General features: G+C 42.8%; 1 protein-coding gene across 1 annotated transcript; it reads right to left on the bottom strand.

Annotated features, from left to right (window-relative positions):
• Positions 1–1,126: 1,126 nt before the first annotated feature.
• LOC131410411 (small ribosomal subunit protein mS31-like) lies at positions 1,127–13,413 on the bottom strand. The gene is made up of 3 exons (XM_058548585.1): positions 13,091–13,413; positions 2,017–2,175; positions 1,127–1,130 (listed from the first exon to the last, which is right to left on the bottom strand). The coding sequence occupies exons 1-3, from the start codon at positions 13,387–13,389 to the stop codon at positions 1,127–1,129; spliced, it is 462 nt and encodes a 153-aa protein (XP_058404568.1). The 5' UTR covers positions 13,390–13,413.
• Positions 13,414–23,331: the final 9,918 nt, after the last annotated feature.

The following is a 23,331-nucleotide window of genomic DNA, read 5'->3' as shown; positions in this document are numbered from 1 at the left end:
CAAATGGCAAGATTTCATCTTTTTTACAGCTGAATAGTATTCTATCGTGTCTATATACCACATCTTTTTTATCCATTCATCCCTTGATGGACACTTAGGTTGTTTCCAAGTGTTGGCTATTGTGAATAATGCTGCAATGAACATGGGGGTGCATATATCTTTACACATTTGTGTTTTCATGTTCTTTGGATAAATAGCCAGCAGTGGAATAGCTGGATCATATGGTAGTTCTAGTCTTAATTTTTGAGGAATCTCCATAGTGTTTTCCATCATCAAGATATATACTTAAGATTAGTGCAATTTATAGTATTTGTATTCTCAATAAAAGTATAATTATATACACATGTGTATATATGCACACATATATAGACATACGTATATATTACATTTTTACTGATATAACAAATATTGTAAATTACACTAATGTCTACATACCCGCACATGTATGCAAACATCTTAAACAATGACTTTAAACTGGAATTTCATAGTAAACATCATTATATGTTTGATATTAATTTATTTAATCCACAGAACCTAAAGCAGTCTGCCTCCTCTATAGTTTAGCATCTCAACCTAGAGAACACACGTTAGTTGAAGAATTCCCATACTTCTCCCCTATGATAGACTACAAAAAATGGCCACAGTTCATTGCAATTCCTGCCATCAAGATATGGAGCCTGTTTTCTACTCCTTGAATCTGGAATGGGTTTGTAATTGACTTTGTGCAATAGAAGCAGGTAGAAGCCTCATTATACTAGTTTTGAGCCTGGGCCTTTAGGGGCCCTGCATTCTTTTGCTTGCTGCTTGTGGGATCTTTGCCCTGCCACCATGTGAACAAGCCTGAGCTAGCCTGCTGGAGAATGAGACACCACATGGAGCCATCCAGCCACGCCATTTTAGACCAGCCAATCCTCAGAGGCCCAGTAGCTGCCCACAGATGCATGAGTTAGCCTGGCAGAGATTAGTTAAGCCTGTTCCTGATTAGCAGAACCACTTAGTTAAGCTTGACCCAAATTCACAAACCACATTATGATAAGCTAAGTAAATGGTTGCTGTTATAAGTCACTAAGTTTTTGGGTGGTTCGTAACACAGCAAAAGCTAATTGATATCAATCCATTATAATTTTTACCTGAAAGAGTAAGTAAACTTTTAGGAGAATACTGCCATCTCTGTGCCAATATTAAACTTATAACTCCATAGCCTGTTTCTGGAGAAATATGAGCATTTGTTAGATAAATACCCTTACCTGAATGGGATTCCTATAGAAAGACTGTCTTCCAGAAGATGGGAAGGACATTGCAATAATGCGTTCTGGAAGTCAAAATAGTCACTATTACAAATGTCATAATAGATGTGAAACAATAAATGAGAACTTAATTTACATATAACCAAACTCTTTTTTCATAGAAAGGAACTTTCAGGATTGGGAATGATAGAAAAAAAAGCCAACTAACCCTCAGGATACTCAACATAACATATTAAAATATCCAATATAATGACCATTAAACTCACATAGTTCCCAAGACTTAACTGTTAGCCCAGGGACAGTCTTCCTCAGCAAAGAGAGGAGGACTGGCAGATGTCAGCTCAGGGCGAATCTTCCTCACACACACACACACACACACACACACACACACACACACAACCCAGCAAATTATTGGGTGATGAGTTGATACTCATCAAGTAATGAGAAAAATTAATCTTCTCAGAGAAGCTGTCTTATTCTGTTATTTATTTATTTATTTATTTTTAATAACACTACTAAATTTATCATTTCTTTTTCAGGGACAAAAAACTGTAATTTCTTAAAAAAAAGTTTCACTATTCAATTAGACTTTTCAAAACTGCAATTTCACTTAAGACATGAGTTTTAAAAAAATCAGATGGCTAATATTCCATTTATGAGGCATATTTTATATATAATGAATATATTATGTATATTACTCACTAGTCACATAAAAAACAACCTATTTTGAGATACCAGCCTTACTGGAATAACTATTTGACTCACTAACCTAATTTTAGTTCTTTCTCCATCTTTCTGTGCCCTTGAGTCTTCCCAGTGCTGCTGGAGCTGCCTGAGCAGCTCCGACTTGGTTGTCTGCTTGTCAAAAGGGAGAGAATCTGCAACAGCAGATGCAGCGGCCACCAACTCAGGACTCAGGGACTCGCTTCTGAAAAAGCCAAGGAAAAACAAATGAGAATGAAAAAAGAGGTATTACTTATTATGTTATAAGTTTAGCAGGAAGTAAAATGATTTTTTTTGGAGGAAACTTTTATCATTCAAAAAAGTATCATGCAATGCAATTTCTTTTATCATTCAAAAAAGTATCATGCAATGCAATTTCTGAAAAAATTAAGAATTCTTAAATATTAGCTATCGGTTTTATATAAACTTTGAAATGTTAAAGGTCAAAGTTAATGGAAACTTGCTGAAGCACAATACTAACTCAGAACAATATATTAAGGTGGAGAGGTGAGGGACCAGCCTTAAAAATTATAAATTGGTAGATTTATTTATTAGATGCCATTTTATTTCAAAAGCAATATATATTGCAAGCAAATATAAAAGTAACTAAACCTGTTCATAGAAGCTTTCTTCATAATAGCCTAAAACTGGAAACAACCCAAAGGTCTACAATCAGGAGAACAGATAGACAAATTGCGCTATATGCACACAATGGAATAGTACTCAGCTCACACCAGGACGTGAATGAAACTGAATGAAACAAGTTGTTTCAAAAGAGTATATACTGTATGATTCCATTTATATCAAATTCTAGAAAAGCAAAATTAACTTAAGGTGTAAAAAATCAGAATAGTGGTTGCCTCAGGACAGAAGGCTACTGACGGGGAGGATGAAAATGGGAAATGCTCTGCGTCTTGAGAAGTATGGGGTTACATGGGCATACCCATTTCTCAAAATCCTACAGCTAAGATTTGTATACTTCAAAGTATGTAAATTTTACCTAACCAAAAAAAAAGAACCATAAATCATCATCTTCATCAAGTAGGAGGTGGAAAGTGGGTAAAGGCATAAATGTTAAAGAATAGCAAAATGTTGCTAATTATTGAAGCTGGGTGACAGGTATTCATTATATGACTTTGTTTACTTTGCTTATGTTTTAAATTTTCCATAAGAACAAGCTAAAAAAAGAAACCCAAAAGCCCACTCTTCAGTAAATTAGGATAAGTTAATAGAAAAATATGCCAGACATAAAAAGAAATTACTTACATTTTTTAATTCACTGAGAATTGCCATCTCAATGAGTAGGATCCAAATTAATGTTTTACTATACCTGCCTTTTTATATTATGATCTGTTGTCTAATATGCAAGTCAAAGTTCCCAAATCCCTGAAGTTGTCGGAGAAAGATTTTAAGGACTTTACTTACTAAGATATGGGAGATCTACAATCTGATTGGAATAGAAGAAAAATAGGAGAATGAAAAGAGTAAATATAACAATTAGTTAAAAAGAAATGTGCTACTTTCAAAACTATTACCTGTGACTAAGGCTTAAACCTTATCCCAACTACTTGTGAAGTTAACCTTCAAATTTTAATATATATATTTCATCAGAGTATGCAAAGAATATAGATGAGCATTCATTTTCTAGAACCATGCATTTTATGACAATGGTGCTCTTTATAGTCATAGCTTCTGGTTTTATAATTTGCAATGTTCTAATTAATAAAAATTGTGGAGGAGCCTCTGTCATCGAGACAATTTTTACATACGGGGATCTTTCTACATTGATTTTAACAAGCTGATGAGAACTTGTTAAAATATCTTTCAACAATCTATTCTACCCTATCATCAGACTATTTCATGAATACATACTTTTTCACTTTATACCCTTCTGTACTTTCTGAATTTCTTTAAAATGAACTGTATGACCTATACAGTTTCAGAAAGGGAATCCTGATGAGCGGAAAGATATTATTGGGTGGACACGCAAAATGGCATAACTTTCGGCAGGCAAATCGGTGACATCTATCAAAAGCCCAAAAAATATGCAAATCCTTTGACCTAGGAATTCTACTTTGAGGCATATTTGTCTAAAGAAAATAAACAGCTACGTGGAATTGGAGGGACACAGCACACTCCAAACTCAAGGCCTAAGCAGTTCCATCCCCTAGGCCTGAAAGGTATCAGCACGTCTTTATCCCTAACCTTTTCAGGTCTTTGCTCAAATGTTACATTATCAGAATTCTTCCCTGCTCACTTTTTAAAAAACAGCACCTCTCCAGCCCCATCACTCTTATTTTTTCCTTCATGTTTCGTCATCTGACATACTGTGTATGTGTGTGTGTGTGAGTGCGAGTGTGTGTGTGTGTGTAAATACATCCCCTCTCCCGCCACCACCACCACCCCTCCACCATAATGTAGGGTGTAGAGACTTTGTTTTGTTCAATGATCTATTTCCATCACTTTGGACAGTGCCTGACACATAGTGGCAACTGCAAGTTGCTGAATGAATGAATGAATGTTAATCACAGCATCACTTTATACTAATGAAAAACTAGAAATAATCTAAATTTCAAGTAGGAGATTAATTAACTGAGTAATAGCTGAAGCTTTCTTACTGGATGATCAAAGCAGGTAGTTACTTGGTTAAGAAAAAGGTCAACTCAGAGCTAGAAGTTTTGGTTACTGCTGCACTCACCAGGGGTCTTGTTCAGTTCCATGACACGTTCAGGCTCACAAAACTACCAGACACACCTGGCCCATCTACTCAGAAAGACAAAGGACAGAACCATAGCAGGCTGGCAGGGCAGCCTCAGTGTCCCTCTTGGCAGGAGTCCTTATAGCACTTATGTTGGTGACACTTCACTCAGCCATCCAAGAGCTGTCACAGAGGTGTGGGAGCTTCCTGGCTTAGTGTCCCACAGGAACCGATACCTCCTGTCACAAGGCCACAGGCAGAGTTTCCGGGGTCCCTACAAGGGACATGCAGTACGAGAGTAACTGCACTCAAGGAAGCCCAAAGTATGGTGTCCCCATAGGCTACCTTATAGTTCTCCTAATCCAGATGCAATCAATCAATCAGGGGTCAATTTTAGCATGATAATGTTGCCCACCATACAGTTGACACCTGAGACACGGAAGTCAAGTGGCAGCGTAGGGACTCTGAACTCACCTCCTTCCACAGACACAGCCGATTTACAACTACTCTTGGTAAAATTACGCCTGAGACGGAACTGAAAACTGGATAAGAGGAACCCTTGCAACAAACAACAATCCTAATTGAGGTGGAAGAGGCAGAAACTCCCTTCTGGAGAGAAAAAACACCACCTTCACAAGCCGCAGCGCTTCACAGCCACCCAGGAGCAACCCAAAGGTACCCAGCCTTTCCTGGAGGAGTGGGGCCCTGAGCCGGGGAGTGCTCCCACTATAGGCATTTTTCGGACCCAGCACAACTGAGACAAGTGGCATAATATCTGACTTTGCTTGTTACTAACACCACTGGGGAGTACCCCCAGAAATGCTGGTTCACAAAGAAATTAAAGCCCGCTCTTAAAAGGCCCACACACAAATTTACCTGTTTCGGAAAGCAACCTAAAATCAACAGAAAGGTGCACAGTCCTTTGGTGAAAAGAGACTCACCTCATAGGCTCTGAGTGCATCTTGGTGAGAGGTGAGACCTCTCCAGGGACTGGGACATTGGCGGTGGCCACTGTTGTGACCTGGTGTGGGTGTGCTGACACAGACGCTGGCAGGTGCCACTGGAGTTCTCCCTGTGGCCTGCTAGCCCAGGGTCTGCCCCACCCACTAGAGCACTGATTTAATCCAGCTCAGCCAGGGCAGGCAGCCCACCCTAGGGACTAGCCCCACCCAATAAGCCCTGGGGCAACATGGGGCCCTGCATAGATTGGTGACTGGATTCTCCGAAGCCTGGCAAGTGGGTCCACCTCTGTGGGGCAGGGCATGCACAAGGAGTGGGTGGAGAGCGTGGGGCGTTAGTGGAGTATGTGGGGCTCCTGCCTTAGAGAGACTAGATCCACTTCAAGAGGTCAGGGCCCACACACGGGGCAGGACTGTGTTGACTGTGTGTGTGGACCTGTGGGTGGCGGGGCTTGTCAGCTGCAGAAGACTTGTGCTTCTCAAAGAGTCACACAGGGGATTGGCCCCACCTTCCAAAGCCTGAAACAACTGGGTGCTCCTGTGCCTAAGGCCAGCCCCACCCAGCTTCAATCCTCAGAGAGCTGACAAGAGCCTTATAGGCCAGAGGCTTATAGCAATTGTAAGCCCCTGAGCCTAACAACCAGCCACGCTGGGGGCCTACTCACTTAACAGAAAAACTGCAACAGGAATGTGCTATTACACCTTGTAGCCAACCATGCTGGGGCTCCCCACACCCGATAAAGAGACTGAAGGGCCCACAACAACTACACGCAGCTGAGCATTACAACCAGCCAGCGAGGGGGACAGCTCAGCCTCCCTGGGCACCTATGGGAAGAGCAACCCCACCACAATAGAAGGACACACGTAGCCCACACAGGGATCACTCCTGGCACATCTGGAACTGGTGATGAGAGGGAAGCACACTGCCAGGCCTCATAAGGCATCACTTCTATAAGGTCACCTCTCCAAGATCAGGAGACGTAGCCGACAAACCTAATACATAGATACAAGCACATAGAAAGAGGCAAAATGAGGAAGCAAAGGAATAGGTTCCAAGCAAGGGAAGAGGACAAAACCACAGAAAAGGAACTAAATGAAACAGAAATGAGTAACCTACCCACAGAGCGGTCAAAGGGTGTTAAGGATGCTCACTGATTTTGGGAGAAGAATGGCTGAACTCAGTGAGAACATCAACAAAGAAATGAAAGATATAAAAAAGAACCAATCAGAAAAGAAGAAAACAATACTGGAAAATGAAAAATTCACGAGAGGGATTCAAAAGCAGAGTAGAGACACAGAAGAATGGATCAGCGAGCTGGACGAAAGACTAGAAGAAATCACCCAAGCTGAACAGGTAAAAGAAAAAAGAATTAAAAAGAGTGAGGACAGTCTAAGGGACCTCTGGGACAATATCAAGCACACTAACGTCTGTGTTATAGGTGTCCCAGAAGGAGAAGAGCGAGACAAAGGGGCAGAGAATCTATTTCAAGAAATAATAGCTAAAAACTTCTCTAACCTAAGAAACAAAACAGACATCCAGGTATAGGAAGCACAGAGAGCCCCAAACAAGATAAACCCACACCAAGACACATCATAATTAAAATGTCCAGAATTAAAGACAAAGAGAGAATGCTAAAAGTCGCAAGAGAAAGACAAGTTACATACAAAGGAAATCCCATAAGGCTATCAGCTGACTTCTCAGCGGAAACCTTACAGGCTAGAAGAGAGTGGCACAATACATTTAAAGTGCTAAATGTAAAAAACCTATAGCCAAGAATACTCTACCTGGCAAGGTTATCGTTCAAAATAGAAGGAGAGATAAAAAGCTTCCCAGACAAGCAAAAATTAAAGGAGTTTGTCACCCAGAAACCAGTACTACAAGAAATGCTAAAGGGACTTATTTAAGGGGGAAAGATAAAACCACAAATAGGCAAAATTGTCTATTCCCATGATAAGAGGGTAATGGATACAAACGCACAAAAAAGAGGTTGGATATGATATCAAAAACATAAAATGTGGGAAGAGGGGAGTTTTAGAGTAGAGCTTTCAGATAGAGGTCAAACTAAAGAGACCATTAACTTAATATAGATCGCTATATACATAGGTTACTGTATATGAACCTCACGGTAATCACAAACCAGAAATCTATAATAAATACACAAAAAACTAAGAGAAATGAACCCAAACATAATACTAAAGAAAGCCATCAAACCACAAGGGAAGAGAGCAAGTGAAGAAGAAAGGACCAGAGAAAAACTACTAGAACACCAAGAAAAAAAAGTTAAAAAATGGAAGTAAGTCCATACTTATCAATAGCTACTTTAATAATTTTATTTATTTATTTATTTATTTCCCCAAAGCCCCAGTAGGTAGTTGTATGTCATAGCTGCACATCCTTCTAGTTGCTGTATGTGGGACGCGGCCTCAGCATGGCCAGAGAAGCAGTGTGTCGGTGCGCGCCCGGGATCCGAACCCGGGCCGCCAGCAGTGGAGCGCGCGCACTTAACCACTAAGCCACGGGGCCGGCCCTCAATAGCTACTTTAAATGTCAATGGACTAAATGCTCCAATTAAAAGGCACAGGGTGGCTAATTGGATAAAAAAACAAGACCCATACATATGCTGCATACAAGAGACACACTTCAGACCTAAAGACACTCACAAACTGAAAGTGAAGGGATGGAAAAAGATACTCCACGCAAATGGCAATGAAAAGAAAGCGGGGGTAGTAATACTCATATCAGACGAAATAGACTTTAAAACAAAAACTGTAACGAGACAAAGAAGAGCACGACATAATGATCAAAACAATCCAACAAGAGGATATGACACTTGTAAATATCTATGCACCTAATGTAGGAGCACCTAAATATATAAAGCAATTATTAACAGCCATAAAAGGAGAAATACACAGTAACACAATAATAGTAGGGGACTTATACACTCCATTTACACCAATGGATAGATCATCCAAACAGAAGATCAATAAGGAAACACTGGCCTTAAATGACACTCTAGAACAGATGGACCTAGTAGATATATACAGAACATTCCATCCAAAAACGAAAGAATACACATTCTTTTCAAATGCACATGGAACATTCTCCAGGATCCATCACATATTACACCACAAAACAAGTCTCCATAAATTTAAGAACATTGAAACAAGGCCAAGCATCTTTTCTGACCACAACGGGTATGAAACTAGAAATCAACTATAGGAAGAAAATCAGAAAAGCCACAAATATGTAGAGATTAAACAAAATGCTACTGAAAACGATTGGGTGAATGAACAAATCAAAGGAGAAATCGAAAAATACCTGGAGACAAATGAAAATGAGAATACGACATGCCAGAATTTATGGGATACGGCAAATGCAATTCTAAGAGGGACATTTACAGCAATGCAAATAAAAATCTCAAATAAAAAATCTAACAATGCACCTAAAGGAACTGGAAAAAGAAGAACAAAGCCCCAAAGCAGTAGAAGAAGGGAAATAATAAAAATCAGAGCATAAACAAATGAAATAGAGACTAAAAAAGCAACAGAAAAAATTAATAAAACCAAATAGTCTCAGCCAACAGCCAGCATCAACCACTGAAATGTACAAGAGCAAGCCTTCAATGATTCCAGAGACCAGCCTTGAACCTGCCCCTGCTAACTAAGAGTGGAGCAGACACAGCCATCGCTGCCACACTCCGCCCAAACTGCAGACAGATGCTGGCACTGTTAAGCCACTAAGCTTTGGGATGGGGGGTTTGTTACGCAGCAATAGGGAACTGGAACAGATTTTGGTGCTTGGAAGTTGGGTAGTGCTGTAATGAAAAAACAAAAATGTATGGGAGAGGTTTGGGTATTGGGCTGTGGGTGGAAACTGGAAAGATCTTGAGGAAGTGTCAGCGAAAGCTTAGGGCCTCAAAGAGGCTGTGAGACTCGAACAGCCCTCAAAGCTGTGAGTGAGGGCTTTAGGGAACTCAATGATACAGCCAGCTGGAGGAAATGGGATCGTTGTCTAGCAACACTGTTGCTTGTAGTGATGTGGAAAACGGGAAACAGACTCAATGAATTGGATGATCTGCTAAGGAGACTTCCAGACGGTGTGTTGAAGGTGCCTCCTGACTTCTTAGTTGCTGATGATAAAATGTGACAGGTGAGAGATAAGAAAAAACGGTTCCATATAAAGGAGCCAGGACTGGCTGGGATCAAAAATAGAATTGTTTCTCATTCTTAGCCCCTCCAGACAGCAAACAATGCTGAAATTTAGAAATGGCTTCTGACTGGAGATTAAATCCAGGGCAGTGTCAGGAAAACACTGTAAAGATGGGCAGGACTGTAAAACCCTTTGTTAAGATCTTGGAAAGATTTAAGGTGGTGCCTCAGAGAGCCTTTCAAACAGACAACAGGATTTCTAAGAAACTTAAGGGTGTGGGCCAACAGCCTCTCACAGGAGCTCAGCGTAGACCAGGACATTGGTTCCCAAACTGTGCCCTAGGGCAGGCTGGAGCACACAGGGAAACACAGGCATATCTGTCACTGACCATGTGAACTACTAACTCAATGGAGTTCACAGTTTTAGCATTAGACTACTGCACTCCTTTCTATGACATCATATCTTTGTGAAAATGGTTTTCCGGCAGTCGCTGTGATAAAAAGCAAGTACTCTTCAAAAATCAATGTGGAACAGGAAATGAGAGGGGCATGCTGTGTCCAGTCTGATTCCAAGGCCGGGTCATAAAAACAATACAAACTCCTCCTGGCTCACTTTCTCTTGGGACACTCACCCTTGGAACCCAGCCACCACGCAGTGAGGAAGCCCAGGTCACGTGTAGGTGTTTCTGCTAACAGTCCCAGCAAGGGTTTCAGCTAATAGCCAGCATCAACTGCCGGACCTAGGAGTGAGCAAACCTTCAGATGATTCCAGCCCCTGGACTTCCAAGTCTTCCAACTGAGGCCCCAGACATCACGGGGCAGAGATCAGCCTTCTCCACCAGGCTCTGTTCAAACTGCTGACCCACAGAGCCCATGAGCACAAAAAACGGTGGTTTTCTCCCTCCCTGCAGCCCTCTTCTCTCTCCTCCTGTCTTCTCCCTCACCCTCCCCTTTCTCCTGTTACCTCTCCTCCTTTGCCCCCTCCTCTCTCCCCTCTGGCCTTGTCCTCTCCCCTTCCTCCCTGCTCCCTCTCCTCACTCCCCCTTTTCCTTACTACTGTTTAGTATTTTGCCTCCTGCACTCCCCTTTTCCTACACCCTCACGTCCCTTCCCCTTCCCTCACCACCACTTTTGTTAGATCTTCATCCCTCTCCCTTCCCTAAAAAAAAAAAAAACATTAAAAAAATGGTTGTTTTATGCTGCTAAATTTTGGGGCAATTGTTATGTAGCCATGGTAACTATATCGATGGGAGATCAATATATATTACAAATAGAGAAACTAAAAGCAGGCCATGCATGGAGCAACGATGACAGCGCATCATGAATCACAGATGATGATTAACCCAAATCTGTGCATCTGGAATCCCTTAAAAGACAAGAAGGGAGGGCAAAAATCATTAAAAGATATATTTTTAAAAACTCAAAACAAATGTACCTCATTTACCAATCTTTTGATGTAGGACCAAAGCCTCTTCTTTGAACGTAGGACCACTGAGAGAAGTTCCAAGATACGTCTTATATATACACCACATCCATAGTACATCCTCCAATATTTCCAATTTTGGTTTCTTTAAAGTAGAAACATGGAGCGAGAACTTAAAAATGCTTACAAAGCAATCTGAGTGCAGAATTCTCCTAGATTTTTATGCTTGTCTCATTCATACCTAATTTGAAAGCAATTTTCAAAATTACCTTTCCTGAATCTCTGCCAAGCATTCAACTCATTTTAACCATTTCTATAATACTTAATTAAATTGTATAATTATAATAAAAACCACGATGGGTCATAAACAGATCTGGGAGCTAAAAAAATCCCATTCTTGACAAGTATTACATACGTATGTGTGTATTACCTAATTCTATATACTTATATAGAATTTTTTTGTTGTTTTATTTTATTTCTAAAAAGGAGGAGGAGGTACCCACTATGGGCACATCACTGAATTAGCTTACCTTCTACCACCAATTATGTTTTCCAGGGGTAGTTGTGATACAATGTCATACAATGTAGAAACTAAGAAGGTCCATAAAAATGTTAAGTCACTCTGGGAAACAGAAATCTACACTATCTGTCTATTCTGCTAAGAGAGGTCAGAGATGGGCATCTTAAGGCTACATACCTTATTACTTGAATCGATGATGTCATCAATTTAAGACACATCATTTATGTATCACTAAAACAAAACACTACCACTTAAACTACAACACAATGCTAAAATATCACCGACTGCACTTAGCATCAGTGAAAGACAATACTCTTTTGGCAAGCACAAGTAAACACTATTTTGAGGAAACCACATAAGCTGAGAGCACTGATAATTACCAGTCAAAGGAAGTCATATAAAATACTTGTAATCAGCGCTGGCCTGGTGGCGTAGCGGTTAAGTTCACATGCTCTGCTTTGGCCGCCTGGAGTTTGCCGGTTGGGATCCTGGGCTCAGACGTACGTACCACTCATCAAGCCATGCTGAGGGGGTGTCCCACGCAGAGCAACTAGAGGGATGTGCAACTATGACATACAACTATCTACTGGGGCTTTGGGGAGAAAAAGGGAAAAAAGGAGGAAGATTGGCAACAGATGTTAGCTCAGGGCCAATCTTCCTCAAAAAACAGAAAAAATAGTTGTAATCAACATGCTAAAATTCTATCCTAGGTGCAGTTTTTTTTGTTTGTTTTTTTGGTGAGGAAGATTAACCCTGAGCTAACATCTGTTGCCAACCCTCCTCTTTTTGCTGAAGAAGACTGCCCTGGGCTAACATCTGTCCCCATCTTCCTCTTAATATGTAGGACGCCTGCCACAGCATGGCTTGATAAGCGGTGCATAGGTCTGTGTTCAGGATCCCAAGCTGGGAACCCCGGGCCACTGAAGCAGAGCACATGAACTTAATTGCTATGCCACCCGGCTGGCTTCCTAGGTAGCATTTTTAAAATGGAAATTTCCAATAAACAAGTCCTTCAGAGACACAAAGCTACTTTCAAATTAGGACGTAAATGATTTGTTAATTTACACCTTAAAGAGGCAATTAATTGGCAATTAATAGCACTGATGAATATGTAAGAGAATGTGTGAAATTCTCAGTTCCATCAATACTCGTTTCCTCTCTAGACTGTATAGAGATGTCCCTTTCTAAGTACAGAACAATAACAGTGTTACTCAAGTAATCATTAGTCTCTGTGTTTACAAACTGATACTCTTCATTAATTCAGTATCTCCCATGGACTTTAATTTTAAAAAGTTTTTCTAAAAGAAAAAGCTTACTGGAGTTTCAAAAATTACTTTCACAGAAGAACATTCAAATTGCAATTCAGTTTACCTCTCCTTTGGGGCACCTCCTGGAGCTCTCTGAGGCCTGCCAACTGTGGCCTCCAAACTTTTCAGTTGTCTTCTGCTGGGCGGCTTTGCTGTTTGTACATTTACTGTGCTTAATTCAACTTTCACGCCCTTAATAATATGTGACAAGTCTTTGTTCCTATTCTCCTTTACACTGTCTTGGCTCTCTGTCTCCTTGGAAATCTCCTGGGTTGGAATAGACTGCTCATCTTTCTTGCCATAAATCACACTGTTAGTGCCAAAATATCTTTGGATATTATTTTTTGTCCTAGAAAGATGCATTGAAGAAAAAAAAATGAAAAATACCATGCAAAATAAGAAAGCAAGGTCTCGGAACACTGTTTCTACGTGTTTTTAAAATTTTTCAATTCAAACCCTTCCCTTTTGCTTTTTATTATTATTGTTGGCAAGCATAACGACAGCAACTTAACATTTATTGAACGTATACTAAGTGCCTAGTCTTGTGCCACATATTTTATGTACATTTTCTCATACCCACATCAACCCCATAAGGTAGGAATTATCTCCATTTTGCAGATAAGGGAAGTGTTCAGCCAATGAACCTAAGATGGGAAGAGGGAAAAGAGATCTTTTTCCCTCCAATCTTTTTCAGCTTGGGCTTCCTCACAGCATAGCATCTTAGAGTATTTGAATTTCTTACATAAAACTTCATGTTTCGACTTCTATGAAATTTTGCAAAGAACCGTCACATACATTAATTTGATCATCATGATAACAATTGAAGTAGGCAGAGCAAGGATTTTTATCCTCAATTTACTAATGGGAAAAATGAGCCTCAGAGAAGTTGAGTGAGTGGCCCAAAATCCTATGGCCAGTAAGTGCCAGCCAACAAGCCTCCTGACGCCTAACCAGGGCTCTTTCCCCGGTTTTCACGCCCTCCTCAAAGGTGTGTTTGTGTTCCGTTGGCATCATTCCAAGATGAATGTTGAAGTTCAACTGACATCAAGGTGCTGGTGTCAGAAAAACCATGCTTCTGAGATTAGTGTGGTAAGACAAATTAAGAAAGGGCAAAGGAAACTTTAAGGATCCATTTACTAGAGAGATTTTAATTAGGATGTATTTCAATTTAGATTGTAGGTGTTGATTGTACTATCTGAAAAGAAGGGCTTCTACTATTATCTTATTGGAAACTCTCCTGGCCCCAGCACAAACCATCAACAGTGGTAGGATAAAAAGTTGGCATGAACCATTTACACCACCAAGTAACTTTTTAAACCAGTTAGTTGTCTCACCTCCCCTTCCATCTGTTCCTTTTCAGGATCATAAATGAGCAACAAATGGAGTGGTTTCAATTTTACTTCCCCTTCTTGTCCTTGGCTAAAATTGTCTTAATAGATGCTGAAATGGCTTCAAGTCAGAGATGGGAGAGGAAAAGTTGTCAAGGAGACTGTTAAAGGGAAGTGATTGATGCTTTGATAAGAGTGTCGTCCAACAAGAAAAGCTAGTACTGGTAAAGCAAACTTATACGTCCCTGTATCGTAGCGTCCAGTAGGACAGTGATGATTATTCAGATTCTTCAATGAAATGATGCTGTGGCAAGAACAAAATGTGTTTCAAAGATTACTTCATCTTTCTAGCTGTCAAACTTGATTTTGATTTTGTGAAATATGAGATAAGCAAAAAAATTCCCATCATGCACTAACGTTAGAGCTGATCTCAAGATAATTTGTTGTTGTTGTTGTTGTTAGGAAGATTCACTCTGAGCTAACATCTCTTGCCAAGCTTCCTCTTTTTTTGCTTGAGGAAGAGTAGCCCTAAGCTAACATCTGTGTCATTGTTCCTCTGTTTTGTATGTGGGATGCTGCCACAGCATGGCTTGACGAGTGGTGTAGATCCACGCCTGGGATATGAACCTGCAAGCTTGGGCTGCCGAAGTGGAGCACACTGGACTTAACCACTATGCCATGGGGCCGGCCCCTCAAAGTAACCTTAAAATCATGCATAGACAAGTCATGAATGCTCAAAGGACCTTGAAGAAAATAGTCTATCTTTTCAAGTCTCAAATATTTATATTGGTGACACTGTTTAGTGTTGTGGTTCACAATGCCCAGCAAATGTCAAGGTCAACAAAAAAAGGCTATCCTACTATATGTTAGAGAGTTACTTCATGGGTCTCCTCACCTCCTTAATACATGGAGACAGGCGGGGACAGGGCCTGGGACTATAAGGAAAGGAAGCTATTTGAAGGGTGCCATGTGACATAGACTGCCCACAAAATACCCATAGTTAGAGGGAAAAAAACTCTGACATATGTTTTAAAAACTATTTGTAATATTTTCCCCAAGAAAGTAAAAGCAAAATGGAGAATAAAGCACTAAAACTCTGTAGCTCAGGTATTATAACACACGCAGCGGAGAGCGCAGGCTTCCAGGATGGGCAGAGCAGGGGACCGGGCTCCGGCCTTTCCTGTGGGACGCTGTCAAGTTTTCTTACCCTCCCTGGGCCTCAGGTGTCTTATCTGGAAAAGCAAATAATTATAGCACCTCCCTTACAGGGTGGCCGTGAGGATTAAGTGGATTAAGATACGTTTACGTGCTTCTAATGGCTCTTAGCTCACAGTGCGCACTGTGTAAGTGTTTGCTACTCTTACAGTAAAAATTGAAAGATAGAATGGTAATATCCTTTGAAAGTTTAAAAATCAAAGAAGCCGTGTGGAAGAATTTTGTTTTTTAATAAACCTTTTATTTTTAAATAATTTTAGGCATACAGAAAAGTTGTAAAAACAGTACAGATATTTCCCTGTATGCCAACCCAGACTATCCAAATGTTAACATTTTAACACATTTGTTTTTATCATTCTCATTCTCTCTCCTATTATTTTTCTCAGAAAACACTTGAGAGTAAATTGCAGACAATGCACTTTACCTCTAAATATTTGGGGTGTATTTCCTAAAAACAAGGACATTCTCTTACATAGGCAGAGTACAATTATAAAATTAGGAAATTAACATTGATACCATACTATAAATCAAGCTACAGATCTTATTCAAATTTCACCAGCTGTCACAGTGATGTCCTTCAGAGCAAAAGAGAAACTTTTTTGCTTCTAGGACCTAACCAGAGATCACATGTTACATTTAATTCCATGCCTCTTTATCCTGCTTTGATTCAGTTCAGTTCCTCAGTCCATCTTTGTCCTTCACGACTGTGAGAGTTTTGAAGAGTTCAGGCCAGTTATTTTGTAGCACACCGTCGTTCTTTTTTTTTTTGGCTGATGTTTCCTAGTTATTAGATAGAAGTCATTCATTTCGGGCAGGAGAACAACAGACGTAAGGTTGTGTCTTTCTCTGTGCTTCATATCAAGAGGCACAGATGTTTATTTGTCCCATTACTGGTGGTATTAAAAATGAACAGCTGGGTGAAGAGGTACATGGGGCGAGGTCTGGAAGGGTCCCAAGCACAAGAGGCCCTGTCCCCATGGAGCTGAGGTGTGCCACCCTCCCGGCACATAGACGTATTCGCCAACTCCGAAGCTCCTGCAGAAAACAGTGTTGGTTGAGGATGTTAAATTATCTAGAAGGCTAGTAAATACCATCCTTGACAAGGATGTCTTCTGATTTCAAATGTAGCACTCCTGGAGAACACCAAGGCCATTTTTTCCAGCGATTACTACTTCTGGGCCTAACAGTGAACTTTCATCAATCAACCCTTATCAGATAGTCCCGGGGCAATATATTGTTGTTGTTGTTAAGAACTTTAATATATTTCCTCACGATAGTGCTGAAGAAAATGAAATGAAAGAATTTTAAGAAATAAGGAGAATACTGTTTCCAGCCTCTTCATGGTGCTGCAGATCTCTGCAATCTATGATTCGAAGGTGGAAATTCAGGTAAAAATAATACTGATATTACATTCAGTTGTGTTATAAAGCAATAGGTACACTTGGCACTGGATGTTGAGAAGAGTTATTCAAATATTCTGAATTATAGGACATCCTTGGATGAGGACAGCCTGAGAGTTTAGGAAGGGTCATATCCTGAGACGTAGATAGGCATTCTTGGTTCTCTGCAGCACGAAGGGCAAACAGGAAAGACCAGTGTTGAGAATGAGACCTGCCCTTGGGTGTCACAGGGATGCAGAAGGGAAAGGGTGGGTGCAGCTGCCAGAATGCAGTATTTGAAGCCTATGCCGACAGCTCTCTGGAGTCCAGTGTGATAGTTATATTTATTGCCATATAACACACACACACAGCCCACTCAAAGTATATATACATTGCTCTGATTCCAAAGCACTGTGAATAAACGATCATGTGAAATTTGTTAGCTAATGAGTCAGAAGTGGGGTTCAATGAATAGTGGTTCACTAAGCTGAGAGAGTTTGTTATGCATAGAATTAATAATTATATAGAAATATTGAAAACAGGCTAAATTATACAAAGTTACAAAATAGCAGCAAAGATATTAAAATAGCAGGTTACCTTAGTGGCACAAGCAATTTCACTTCAGCTTAATGTACTTCCTTCCCATAATATCTAATCTACCCCAGGTTCATTTCTTATGTTATTTGATTACTATGCTAATTCTAAGAAACACTTTAAATCTGAGTAAATAATACATCTTGGAAAGATCTAAATGAATAATACACCTAGAAAGATTCAGGAAAAGTTAGAAATATTCTGCCTATCTGCCATTTGCTGCCAATCAGTTCCTGCTGGTGGACCATAGTAGGGCAAATAGAGAAGCCACTTCTCCCTAGTGGCAGGTGGAATACAAATGACACAGCACAGGTGAGTTTTACCGGTACTGTGGCAACTTGCTATGCATTCATCAAAATGTTTGCGGCTTCTTTTATTCCACGTTCCATCACACTTGCTCTGTCTGCGTATACTTCATATGCAATCAAATTTAATTTATAGTATGAATTGCTTTTTCAGCCACTAGCATCACCCGTATATGTGGCTTCATTTTCCGATAAATGTGTTGCTTGGTTGTTTATTATATACCAGTATCCATTGATACCAATATATTTATTTTTAGCTTTATGATTTTATATTTTAAGGTTGGTAGACATTGTTGAATATCCAGAATTTATGATTTCATATTTCCATTTTAGAGAATCAGTATACTTTATTTTATGTGGAAAATGATCCTTTTCCCTAAAATCAACTCTAAATTAACTTTCAATGCTTCTATGTAAAAGAGTACATAAAACGTTTTCCAACAAAATTGGGAGGTACCATCTATACTTGCAATATGGTAATTAATGATAGTAGCATTGCCATCGTTGGGCACTAAACAATTTATATCTGTTATGTAATTTTCTGAATGACATCAGGATTATCCAGTGCAGGGTAATTGTGTGTCACAGCAGATGGATGACACCATGGAACAAGTTGTCCAGGAACAGTCAATATTTGGAAATCCAACTAGCCAGGCTGGCAGTGGCATTCGCACACTGAGGTTTGCTCTTTGTGAAATAAGCCTCCAGAATAAACCCACGTCTCCAGCAGTTTTAGCTCACCATTTCAATTTACTTTGACTCCTCTAGCAAAAGTATTCACTTATTATGAACATCTTTCCAAAGGCAATGGACTGGCTGAAAGGCACAGAAAGGAGAGAATGGGGCTAGGTGTGGGGCCTTGCTTGTCATGAGGTTTCCTGATTTGCGTGGGGACTGTGTGTGTGGCAGAATGTCAGATGTGCTATTTCCCTTCTTTTCTCATAGGTGGAATAAGAGCTGTTTTGTCTCCACACCTTCCACGATGGGAAATTTTTATCTTTCTCCCTGTATGTACATGTATTTCCAGCTAATCTAGTTTAGGAACCAGGGCTAACTATAGTATCAAACATGTCCTAAAAGAGATGAATTACATATATGTGTTTATATAAAATAAATATAGATGTATGGTGTTAGTATAAATATGTAACACTTACTACGTGAAAATAAAGTTTAGTCCCCCTTGGAATACTAAAACGAGTAAGACTTCATGCTTGCCTCCAGGGGCTGGTGATCTGGTCGGGGCCACAGATGGGCTAATAAGTGAAATAACAAGATCCTCAAAGCAGTAGGTGCAAAGTGGCGCACTCTGAGGAGCCTCCGAGATCCCAGTAGCCTTTTGACAAGGTGTGCAGTGCCCAAAGCCAAAGGGCAGGGGCTGGGGCAGGGGCATCAACAGACCTGCAGCAGCACATACGGGAGATGGGGAGATGCGGCGGAGTGGGAAGTGGTTTTGTGCCCGTCAAATGAGACTGTCTAGATGCTTGCCTCTTCCCTCTCTATGTAAAATGAGTCATTCTCAGTACATTTGTATGCAAAATTGCTTTGGATTTTAAGTTTATCAGAGACCAGGATCATGTCACTCTAACGTGCATTGCACAGCATATGAGAGGACTATGTTGAAACAGTGCTTAGCAAATGATTTCTGGAGATGACAGAGAGGCTTCCAGGCAGACCCGTCCTCAGGCCGAATTCTGAAGCATCTGCAAGTTCCCTGGTCCCCACACCCCCACCTCCTCGCCTTTTCCTCCTCATTCTCTCCCTCACTGCCTTCTGGCTTCTCAGAGCCTCCCTGCGGTGGGCCTCACCCGGGCCTGACACCCTGGCGAAGCCTCCTCCCCAAATTAGGCTTCTCCTCCCTCTTCTGCCTGTCGAACTCCCTCTCTCTCGCCCGTCCTGGTGGACGGCTCTGTAATCAAACTAACTTACACTAATGTATGAAGGCCAAATTGCTGGCTTATTATACTAGCCATGGCAAGAAAATTTTTTAAAAGAAGAGCTTTTAACTTCCAATAAGCAAAGACTGTAGCTTCAGCTGAGATTGTTTCTTTTTGCTTTCCTGGCCCTCTCAAATTATGCCCTTGGGAAACTGCTTCTCGGCCTAGGAGTTAACTTACTCTGACCCTTGGACACATTTGTAATGTTCAAGTGCCCTCTGGGGGCAAAGATAATCTCACGTTACATAAAACATTTATACCGTGTGTGTGTGGGGGGTGAATCTGTGTTGTGGTGTGTGTGTGTGCATGCACGCGCCCCCACCAAAAGACTACAAATGGTTGGAACCTGTGCTGCGGGGTCCCATCCTTCCTCTCCCCCCACTTCTAGACCCCCAGTCCAAGCCACCGTTGTCCTGGGCCTTGACTATTTCAGTAGTCACCTAACTGGCCCCCTTCCCATCATTTTCACTCTGCTACAATTTCTTCTCTCCCCAGCCATCAAAGTGATCATTAGTAACTTAATTCAGACCATCTTCTTCACTTGTTTAAACTCCTGAACTGGCTCCTCATTGCACTTAATGTTTTTTCCCCAGAGGGTAAGATTTTACTTTAATGTTACATCAATCTCACAAATAAACCCAGCACCGCCAGAAACACTGAGCAGAAAAAGTGCCAATGCAGAGGCCTGGCACAGAAGGAGGGAGGAATCCAGCTCATCTCCCCCACGACCCTAGCCTGGAGAGGTATTTCTATTACACAAGAGTGAGGACAGCTGACATAGAAGCAATCCGGTCTATAGACACTTCGAGCTAAGAAATAGAAAATCTTACCAGGTGGGGTTCCGGCAGGGCCAGGAAACAGGCCCAAATGCCTTAAAGAGCACAGCCCTTGGCTACTGCTCTGCCCTCCTTCCCCACCTCTCTCCGCCCCTCACTCACTGCATTCCCACCACCAGGGCCTGCTTTCTGTTCTCCGTATAGGCACAATGCAGCCTTGCTTCAGGACCTTCAGCTTTGGCGGGGAATATTCTTTTGTCTGGAATATTCTCAAAGACTGTCCCAGGATTGGCTCCTTCCCGTCTTTCTAACTTGGCTCAACAGTCGCCTTCCCAGCGGTGCCACATCCAGTGAAGCCGACCCGCCCTCTCCACCGCGCTGCCTTCCCAGCGCTCCTCGCGCTCTGAAATGACGTCTGTTCGTTCACTCGGCGCTTTCACCGAGTGCGGTGGGCACTGTCCCGTGCACTCGGGACATGTCATGGTGCAGACAGACAAGCTCCCTGCCTCGGGGAGCTTACAGATCTTCTCAGTCCTGTGGTTTAGTCCTTTATCGTCAGCCTCCTCCACTGAAACGTAAGCTGTACGAGAGCAGGGGCTTCGGTCAGCCTTGTTCAAACTGCTTTACCCCCCGAGCCTAGAACAGTGCCTGGCACATCGTTCACGGTCAATCAATATTTGTTGACCGAAGAAGCAAATATTTATATTTCTTATTAGGGTTCACAAAATAACATTGTAAATTAAGTGCCAGAGAGCCATAGAAATAACCTACAATTCATTAGGAACTAAAAGATCAGAGGCCGGCTTAGAGTTACAGTTGTCATAGGCGGGTGCGCTTTCCCGAATGTCCTCTGTGGGATGGATTTCCTTGGGGGAGGCAGAATGTAAAATGTTTTATTTTGTTTCGTTTTTTTACCGGGTATTAGCGAATTTATTTTTCATCACTACCTCTCCAGTGCTTGCGTCCTCAATTATACCTTAAAATCAAGGCCTTGGGGCTTTGGGGGGAAAAAATAAAAATAAAATCTTTAAAAAAAAAAAAAATCAAGGCCTTGAGCCCCAAGTCCCAGCAAGGTTAACCAGCCCAGAGACTCAGTCCGTCCTCCTAACTCCTGACACCCGGCCCGCCTGAGGTCAGACTGCAGCCGAGGCTCGCCGAGGCCTCCGGGAACCTGCGGGGAGGGAAGCAGCCTGGAGGCCGGGCCCCGGCGCCCCGGCTCCTCCGGCTCCCGCAGCTCCCGGCGCCCCCGCGGCCTCAACGCACCGCCGACTTCCGTTGCCCCGGGAGGCACCTGCCGGCGCCGCGCCGCCCGCCCGTCCGTTGCGCCGCCGGTTCCTCGCCCGCTGGGTGCGCTCCCGCGCGGGGCGGGGCCGCGGCCGACGTGGGTGTTAAGAGGCCGCCCCAGCGCCGAGCGGGAGCCGAGAGCTGGCGGCGGAGCCCGAGCTGGGACGAGCGGGACGTGGCGGTGAGCTCAGCCCCGGCCCGGCGCTCGCGGGAGCCCGGTGGGCGTGGGGAGGGGGAGCGGGAGCGGGAGCGGGAGCGGGCGGGCCTCCCCGGTCGGGCGGCGCGACCTCCCCGGGCAGCCGGGCGGAGGTCCGGCGTCGGCCCGCCGCGCCGCGCACGTGCCCCGGGACCCGCGGCGCCCTTCGCCCTGGCGCCGCCGGGGGGACGGCGGGCTGGGCGGCCGCCTCCCCGCGGGGGTCACCTGCTGGAAAACGCTGCCCTCCTTTGCCCCCGTGGTGGCAGCTGGCCTCCGCGCTCTGCGCCGCCCGAGCGCTGGGGAGGTTGGAGGCGCCGATGAATGGGCGACTCCGGCAGGCTGCCGGGCCGAGTCAGCGGACGTTCGGCAAGTTGGAACTGGTTTCTCGCGCTGCCCCTGTGCGGACCAGGATCCCGGCCCGGAGGAGGAGCGCCTCGCCGGGCTGCTTGGGGGCGAGCCTGGTGTGCATCCGAGCGCCCCTGTGCTCCGGCCCCCGCCGCGCCAGCTTCAGCCTGAAGCTGGAATCTTCCGTGGCGGTTCGTGTAGGTGGTGGGAAGTGCCTCGTCGGATTCTCCCATACGAAGTTAATTTCCCTGAGGAACGAGAAGGATGTATGATTGGCGCTGTTGGCTGTCTCTCCCGAAGTGGGACCCTGGTGTAGTTTGAAAGAGGGGTAAAGGGACGCTGAAACGATTCCGTTTTTCTGTTCCAAGCGGTACCGAATGGGTTTCAACTCCTGCTGGTTAGTCTTGCCTCCCCCGAGCCGTACGTCTTCTTCAAGCCAAAACTACGCATCATTTGAATCAATTGCCCGCACCCTCTGAGTTAATCTGTTAGTTCCCATCACTGTTTACTATCCTAACAATTCTACAAGTAGTTATTTGTAGGATTTGGTGTGTTCAAGTCTGGCTTACCTAAAGCGTTGAATTCACCTTGATAACATATGCCTTTCTTTCCTTCTAAGAAAGAAATGCCCACAACAAAAGGAATGAACACACCAAAAGGCCACACTGGATGTGACCTGCCTGTGTGACTTCTCTCCCCACTCGCCCCCATTTTCCTCTGAAATGCAGGATTCAGTGTTTTTTTGTTTTTTCTTTTTGCCAGGTTGGAATATTCTGGAATGAAGTATTGGTTAGTAAGCACAGACCCAAAAGGTGAGACTTAAGTTGAATCCTCTCTCTACCCGTGGCTAGTCGTATGACCTTGGACAGGCCCTTGTCTTCCTGTGTTCTCCGTTTTCCATCTGGAAAAGGAGGAGAGTGGATTAGACTCTGATGTCCTTCTCTAGATG

Source organism: Diceros bicornis, chromosome 9, assembly GCF_020826845.1.
Source record: "Diceros bicornis minor isolate mBicDic1 chromosome 9, mDicBic1.mat.cur, whole genome shotgun sequence".
Lineage (NCBI taxonomy): Eukaryota > Metazoa > Chordata > Mammalia > Perissodactyla > Rhinocerotidae > Diceros > Diceros bicornis.
This window is presented reverse-complemented; position numbering and strand designations above follow the sequence as displayed.